Genomic DNA, 8364 nt, shown 5'->3' with positions numbered 1-8364 from the left:
AAAATTGGGTCTTACGGCACTATTCACCTATTTAAAAATAATTTTGTTATAGTGTTTTCGGTTTTCAGTAATAAGCGGTATCCAAACAGACCCTTAGTTTTAGATTTATAGATTTTTTTATGATATCTAAAAGGAAGAAAATGCTAGAACTACAACTTTTTTTTATAAGTTACTGATGTGCTTAGTGATTTTCGGTAAATAATAAAATGGTGTTAGTGGTGCGCTTAAATACAAATCAATATGAATTTGCTACATCAACAGTTTTGTAAAAATGTTCCAGAAAAGTTTACGGTTATAACATTACTCTTAAAAAAATCAATGATATTGTTAAAAAGATAAGGTGTAATTTTATAGAACAAAATTGCTAAAATTAATACCCAGCATATATACTAATATTTAAAAAAAAAAAAAAAAAAGGGGAGGGGGGGTGGGGCCATCCATAGCGACCTAGTAGGTTAGTATTGCCTTTATATATATGTTCTCCATTCTTCTACCAAACAAAAATATAAACATAAGAACCACAAACATCTTTGAGTTAACAATGGATTACTACCTAGTATTGTCGTTGCTGATACTACCCTTTGTGTGGGCATTCATTCGTGTTGTCTCCCCCAATCTATCAAGCCAGACTCTCCCCCCAGGGCCACACCCTTTTCCAATCATTGGTAACATCTTGGAGCTTGGTAAATTACCCCACCAAGCAATTGCTAAGCTCTCCAAAACTTATGGTCCCTTAATGACTCTCAAGCTTGGGAGCATAACCACCATAGTCATTTCCTCTCCAAACATGGCCAAAGAAGCACTTCAAAAAAATGACCAAGCTTTCTCTAGCCGAACCATCCCAAACATGACCCATGCATTCGACCATCACAAAGTTTCAGTTGGTTGGATTCCCATAAATTCTCAATGGAGGAACCTTAGGAAAGCTTGTGCTACCCAAATATTTGCTCCACAACGTCTTGATGCCACAGATGCCCTTCGATTAGCAAAGGTACAAGAACTACTTGACCATGTTAACCAAAGCTGCAAAAGTGGTGCACCCATCGATATTGGTCGAGTAGTGTTCACAACAGTCCTAAATTCCATATCAAACGCACTTTTCTCTATTGATTTAGCCCAATATGACTCAAATTTGTCCCAAGAGTTCAGGGATCTTGTGTGTGGTTTAGCCAAAGAAGCAGGAAGGCCAAATATTGCTGATTATTTTCCAGCACTTCGTTTGATTGACCCGCAAGGTGTACGCAAAAGGACAAAGATTTATTACGCCAAATTGTTGGGGATTTTTGATGGATACATCAATCAACGACTCCAATTAAGAGCTTCATCAAAGGGTTATAAAGCAAGCAATGATATTCTAGATTCACTCCTCAGTCTCACTGAAGAAAATAATTCAGAAATAAGCCTCCTCGACATCAAACATTTGCTTCTGGTAATTGACTACCTCTTTAAAATTTTGGTTCAAAGTAAATATTTGAATAACTAGTATTCTTAAAATATAATTTAGTACTCTATAATGCTTCATGTACGTAGTTCCAAGTTTAGGCTTACCTTCTCAAAAAAAAAAAAGTTTAGGCTTAACTATTAAACGAGCCTAACTCAAACTTGGCATTCATAAATAAACTCGTTAACATGAGCTGTGGCAGAGCTAGGAGGGCCGGGGCCATGGCCCCCCAAAATCCAGCCCATTCCCATTCATTAGCCCGTAGCCGTACTCTACTTAGCCTTCCAACCTCTGCTCGCCGACTGGTGCCCACTCTCTCTAGATCATTCATCTGATTGCTGTGTGAAGGGGCATCTCTGTGTGTTTGACTGTTTATGTTTGAAATAGTTTGACTTTTGAGTTTTGAGTCTCTGGCTTTCTATATATTTTGGTGTGGTCTACAACTTACATTAAATATGTTAAAATATTATATTTAGTGTCCGTTTGGCCCAATTAATTTTGTCAATTTATTTTACCGTTCAGTTTATTTTTGCTACTATTTATTGGTTTTACTACACTTTTTGGTACTATTTATTTATTCTCCTGTGCTATTCATGGATTCCACTATACTATTTTAGCTAATTTTTACCTTTATTTATAGTATTTTCGACAAAATTTTTTTAATTTTAACAAAACAAGCGGACCCCAAACAAGCCCTTAAAGTTGATAATAGTGCCATTTGCTTGGGCACAAGAGACTAACCGTTACTTTTATGTGTTGTGGACATGGGGTTTTTAACTTTCACTATTGATGTTAATTTCATTATTTTAATTTATGTTTAGTTTTTAGTTTTGTATATTTGAGATTGATAATAGTAACATGTGCTCTTATTTATTGAAGTACTGAATTCATTTTATTTTATTTTTGTTTATAATAAATAATTTTAGTACTATAAAAAAAAGTAGGTTACAACTTTAATTAAGTTAAAATTGGTTTATGAAATATTTTTTTTATAGAACAGTATTTCAAATATATGGGTTTGTTCTATGATGATTGCTCTTATTATCAGGTTAAGATACCAATTGGTTTTCTGTGTAGGTGGAAATCAAACTCCAAATCTCTTGTTCAACTACGAGAGCCTCTACTAGTTGAGCTAATAAAACCCACAAAGACATTTAATAATCTTGAAAAAATTTTGTTGCTATATAGAACTTGGCCCCCGGCCCCTAGAAAAAATTCCTAGCTCCGCCACTGAATATGAGGGTTCGGTTTAACTATATATAATATATATGTTTATATGTATACATGTTTAAAAACATTTTCTAAACCAATGTCCTTAGAGCATTCGCTAACTTTAATTTCCCTTAAAAATATACCTATATAGACTTTAGATTAGATTGTATAAGTTTGTAAATTGGTTTGTATAATATCAAATTATAATTTGTAGTTTTGATAATCTAGGTAGTCGGTATGTAAGAAAATTGATAGATTTGTAAAGAAGTAAAACATTTTAATCATGGTTTTAATATATGCTTGAGCTTATTCAACAATAAAATGAACTAAGCTTAAACATGTAATTTTGTTTGGTGATAAAATCAAGCTCAACTCATGTTTGAAATAAAAATAAACAAGAAATCTGAACTTTTAATACCCAACTCGGCTTGACTCGTTCGGAAGCCCTCACAACTTTTGCTTTATAGGAGCATATATTTTGATTTTGAGATTTGAAAAAATATATATAAATTGAAACAAGGAATCACTTATATACATAGAGGTTTTCATAAGGGAGATTAATTTCACGAGACCTACATCAACATTTTGTTATTGTTTTTCTTTTCTTTTTTTATGTAAGTTACGAATTTTTTAAAAAGAATTAATAATAAATTTTCATACTTTCAGGAAATGAGTAAATATTTTCTTGGCTTTAGTGTTTTTGATTGTGACAAAGTAGCAGCACCTCATCATTATCGATAGTTTGACGTCAACATAATATCATCGTAATTTTGACAATTACATGAAGACATTTATGACCCCCGTTTTGCCAAATATACCACATTTTGATTTGTAATGCACAGTATATGATCACCATTTGAGAACGTTAATTGGTGCATCTAACTTTCTTGAAAATAATCGAAGTCTTTTATTTGTGTGTTCAAGCAATTCACATATTTGTGAATTTCACATATAGCTTCACACATCATCTATATAATATCTAAAAGTTAAAACCTAAAAGTTAAAACATATTATTTGTTGTTGTTATATTCTTTTTTAACCACATCAACATAGCATTTTAGTCAAATTCTTTTGTAAAATCTATCAGTAAATAATTAAATGAGTTAATTTAATTATTTTGTACAAAATCCATTAATACCTAAGTCATTTAAACTCAATTTCTTACAAAAGAAAAAACAAAGACATTTAAGCTTTTTTTAAATAAATATTAATTAATCATTAAGATCTTTCAAATAATGCATCTTATGTATATTTCAATTTAATTTTTTAAAAGCAAAAGAACATTTAAATAATATCATTTATTAACTAAAAAGTTTACAAAGTGATATGATTAGTTTGTTTTACATCAACTACATAATAAACAACGTGGTGGATCAAAATGGACCGAAGTTAATCAAAATAGACTAAATTGGACCAAAGTTGACTAAATTTGACCGAAATGCTATGTTGACGTGGCTCAAAAGGATTGCAGCAATAATAAATAATATGATTTAGCTTTTAGATATTATATATATATATATATATATATGTAAGAATTATTTGCAGTGAAATTGGTACTAACTACAATATTACTAAAAAATAATTAGGAATTTGTTTATTATGTTGTTGGTCTATCCAATTCAGTCAACTTTGGTACACTCGGTCCACTTCAGTACACTTAGTCCACTTCGTATATTCCTTCAACTTCAGTCCATTTGGTCTACTTCGGTCGGTATAGTTCAGTCCATTTGCCCAAATCTGACCCACTTTAGTCCATTCGGTTCATTTTGGACAAATTTGACCTCAAATTGATTCTTAGGTTGTCTTTTTTAGTTTTTGGCTCAAATTTTATTTTGTTTTTCTTAATTTTTAGGATTAGTAGTATGAAATTTTATTCTATTTGAATCATACTCTTTAGTGTAGGGCTAAAAAATACAAACAAAATAGGCATTATAAATTAGAGATATGAGCCCCAAAAAAGCAATAAACATTCAAAAATAATATAGGCAATATACTTATATTTGGAAAGAAAAAAAAAATGCAGTTCTAAACCTATAAAATAATTTAAAGTTAATGTAACATGTTACATGTGTTCTACAGAATAAGGGTGTAAATTTATTTTTCAATATTCTTGGATATGTTTAAATTAGTCAATCAATACCGATTTGGTATATTTTAAAAATATCTTTTCAATTTATATAAAAAATATATTATAATTATGTAATTTAAATATTTTTATTTAATTACATTTTCCACACACACATATGTATACATATCACTATGTATTATTATTATTATTATTATTATTATTATCGTTGTTGAATGTAAATACACTATATGTTCTATTACTTAAAATACTTTTAAATAATAAATGCACTTTTAAATATTACATTTTCTCATGCATTGCGTATGTTTGGTTTGCGACTAGTCTTTTATAATTGTCAATATGATTTGTCATTGCTAAAGTAACATTGGCCATAAACTTAGGCAACTTAGTTCTCAAACACCTTTATTGCAGGACTTATTTCTTGCAGGAACTGACACAACATCAAGCACAGTGGAATGGGCAATGGCAGAGTTATTACACAACCCAGAAAAAATGACAAAAGCCCGAGATGAGCTTGAAGAAGTCCTAGGTAAGGGTGGGCACGTTCAAGAATCAAACATCTCAAAGTTCAATTATCTCCGAGCGATAGTGAAAGAAACCATGCGATTGCACCCACCAGTGCCTTTTCTAATTCCACGTAAGGCTGTGACAAACATAGAAATATGTGGCTATATCGTGCCAAAAAATGCACAAATACTAATAAATGTGTGGGCAATGGGACAAGACCCAAGCATATGGCAAAGCCCAAATTTATTTATGCCTGAAAGGTTTTTAGAACAAGACATTGATTATAAAGGCCAAGATTTTGAGCTGATTCCCTTTGGAGCTGGAAGAAGGATATGTCCTGGATTACCATTAGCTAACCGAATGGTGCACTTGATGTTGGCTTCTCTTGTTCACTACTTTGCTTGGAAGCTCCCAATTGAGATGAGGCCAGAAGACATGGACATGGCTGAGATGTTTGGGCTTAGCTTACATAGGGCAGTGCCCCTCCGAGCTATTCCGATCAAATCCATGTAAATTTGATTGTCCGCTCTTAGCCCAATATAGATGTGAATCTATCTGTGTTTAATCTAATGTCTTCAACATTAGAATTTTCCATAATCATAATAAAGGAAAATAATTATAAATCGTACATCATTAGTTTGTAATTCTATAATTGGTTCTAGTTAGCACAATTTGAAAATTTTTTTTTTTTTTGGTTGAATAAAGTTCGAATTCTACCTACAAGTGCCCAATAATATTGCATTTTCAAAATTGTGTAATCGTGTGGCATTTATCTTGGCCTTCTTTTTTGTCTTTCTTGTTTGTCCAACTTTTAGAGGAGAGACTGCCTCATATGGACAACACCTATTGCACATGTTGAAAATTTGAAATTAAGGGTTCATTTGGTTGGAAAGATAGAAAAGTGGGGATATAAAATTGGGATGAGATGGAAAAGTTGGGGGATAAAAGAAATTTTAATTTATTCTCATGCTATTTGTTTGGGAGAGTGGGAAATGAGAGTCATTGAAAACTCATTTAATTTGTTTAGTGGATAAGAAAAATAAGAGGATAGAAAATATAATTTGTATAAATTGACTCTTATGTCCTTATTCCATTATATATGAGAAATATTTATTCTTAATGAAATATTACTTATTTATCAATTAAAATTAATAAAATAACATTTTACAAAAATTAGAACATTATACATATTTTTTTTTCTCTTTGATATTATATTTATTACATTTTTTTTATTTGAAGAAGAAGAACAGCACAGAGAATGATACCGAACAAGCATAAAAAAGAAAGAAAATACAAGGGGAAAAAGAAAAAAGAAAAAAAGTAAACGATGTCAAGAAGCTTGTTGTTTTTGTTGTATAGTAAGGTGTTGCTGTGGTCGTTTGTTCAAGTTAAGTACTCTGTTTTAATGTTTTGTTGTGTGTTGTTGTTGTAAAGTTTTCTAGGACTGTTTGTTGTGTCTTTGTTGATGTAAAGTATTCTCTAGATCTTTGTTGTTGAATATATCGGTCTCCTTTACTTTCTATTTTCTATATATGTGGTCTATATTATACGTTCTTTCAACCAATAAAAATCAACAGAGAGAGAGAGAGAGAGAGAGAGAGAGAGAGAGAGAGAGAGAGAGAGAGAGAGAGAGAGAGAGAGAGAGAGAGAGAGAGAAGAAAAGGCCAAAAAAAAGGACACAAAGGTAATGTTTGGATAAAAATTATTGCGTCCACGTTTAAGTCAAGAAGCGTTTCAGCCTTCTTCTTTTTTTTTCTTCCTCTGCACGCATTTTAGCTTAGGGGACAAAATTACTGTTCACACTATACATTTACTGTTTACACACTGTTCACGTACTGTGCCTAGTGTAGTAATGCATTGGACATGTTGGGATTCAAACACATGTCCACATCCTAACATGTCCACATCCTAACATGTCCAGTGTACTAATCACCCGAGTTTTCTCTCCAAATTATAGAGAACATTTTGGTAGACCCGAAAAGAAATTACTTGAGCCCCTCTAAAATCTCTCCAATTTTCCACCCTAACCAAACAACCCAAAAAACCATTTTCTCACATTCATTTTATATTCTCCTTGTTTTTACTTTAACCAAACGAACCATTGAAAAACAAAAACAAAAAAAAACACCTATGAAATTACATGATTTGGCTTAACACTGTACATCCAAAGGATGAGGTCCCAAAGGACTACATCTTTTATATTCTCAATTGTGTTCACAATATAATTGGACCTCTACTAATCACATAAAGCTAATACGAAATATATCGTTACAGGACCATTTGGAAACCATCAGCAGCTAAAGTTCATCGGTAAAGTCCAAATTTCCAATCATTACAAAATAGGCTCTTAAATGAGTGGTTGCTACTATCTTCCGCCGCCCCGCTTGAGTTTTGCATTTGAAATCTGAATCATGTTATAATCGTCAATCAATTTGAGACACGCCCCATGCTGTTTTATATAGACATATTTAACAGTCTGAGGTCATTTAAATACTTGTTCTTTTTTCATTTTTCATCCAAACTTTGTACAAAATTTTGGGAAATAAAAGAAATATAAAGTCAAGAGAAAAAAAAATGAATATGAAATTGTCTCTGAATTTCTTCTCTTTCAGTGAACATCAATCACATCGTGTGTATGTGTGTATATATATATATATATATATATATATATATATATATATATATATATATATATATAAAAGTTGAGTTATTCAACTGCTAAAGATACGTTGAGCAATGAATTCATCCGAGTTTTCACTCCAAATTATAGAGAAAACATTTTGGTAGATCCAAAAAGAAATTACTTGGGCCCTTCTAAAATCTCTCCAATTTTTCACCCTAACCAAACAACCCAAAAAACCATTTTCTCACGTTCATATTATATTCTCCTTGTTTTTACCTTAACCAAATGAACCATTGAAAACAAAAAATAAAAACAAAAACAAAACAAAACAAAAACACCTATGAAATTACATGATTTGGCTTAACACCATACATCCAAAGGATGAGGTCCAAAATGACTACATCTTTTATATTCTCAATTATGTTTACAATATAATTGGACCTCTACTAATCACATAAAGCTAATACGAAATATATCTTTACAGGACCATTTGGA

General features: G+C 31.3%; 1 protein-coding gene across 1 annotated transcript; it reads left to right on the top strand.

The window, feature by feature from the left end:
- The first annotated feature begins 532 nt into the window (after nt 1-532).
- On the top strand, nt 533-5876 carry LOC142634522 (cytochrome P450 76T24-like). Its single transcript, XM_075808833.1, has 2 exons — nt 533-1429; nt 5151-5876. The coding sequence occupies exons 1-2, from the start codon at nt 542-544 to the stop codon at nt 5757-5759; spliced, it is 1497 nt and encodes a 498-aa protein (XP_075664948.1). The 5' UTR covers nt 533-541; the 3' UTR covers nt 5760-5876.
- Nucleotides 5877-8364: the final 2488 nt, after the last annotated feature.

Source organism: Castanea sativa, chromosome 5 (assembly GCF_040712315.1).
Source record: "Castanea sativa cultivar Marrone di Chiusa Pesio chromosome 5, ASM4071231v1".
In the NCBI taxonomy this organism is placed as follows: domain Eukaryota; kingdom Viridiplantae; phylum Streptophyta; class Magnoliopsida; order Fagales; family Fagaceae; genus Castanea; species Castanea sativa.
Note: the sequence above shows the minus strand (reverse complement) of the source record. Positions and strands in the feature narration are given on the sequence as shown.

Coding starts and splice junctions, on each gene's coding strand:
- LOC142634522 (XM_075808833.1), top strand. CDS start 542: ATGGATTACTACCTAGTATTGTCGTTGCTGATACTACCCTTTGTGTGG. Junction 1,430..5,150: donor ACATCAAACATTTGCTTCTG/GTAATTGACTAC, acceptor CCTTTATTGCAG/GACTTATTTCTTGCAGGAAC.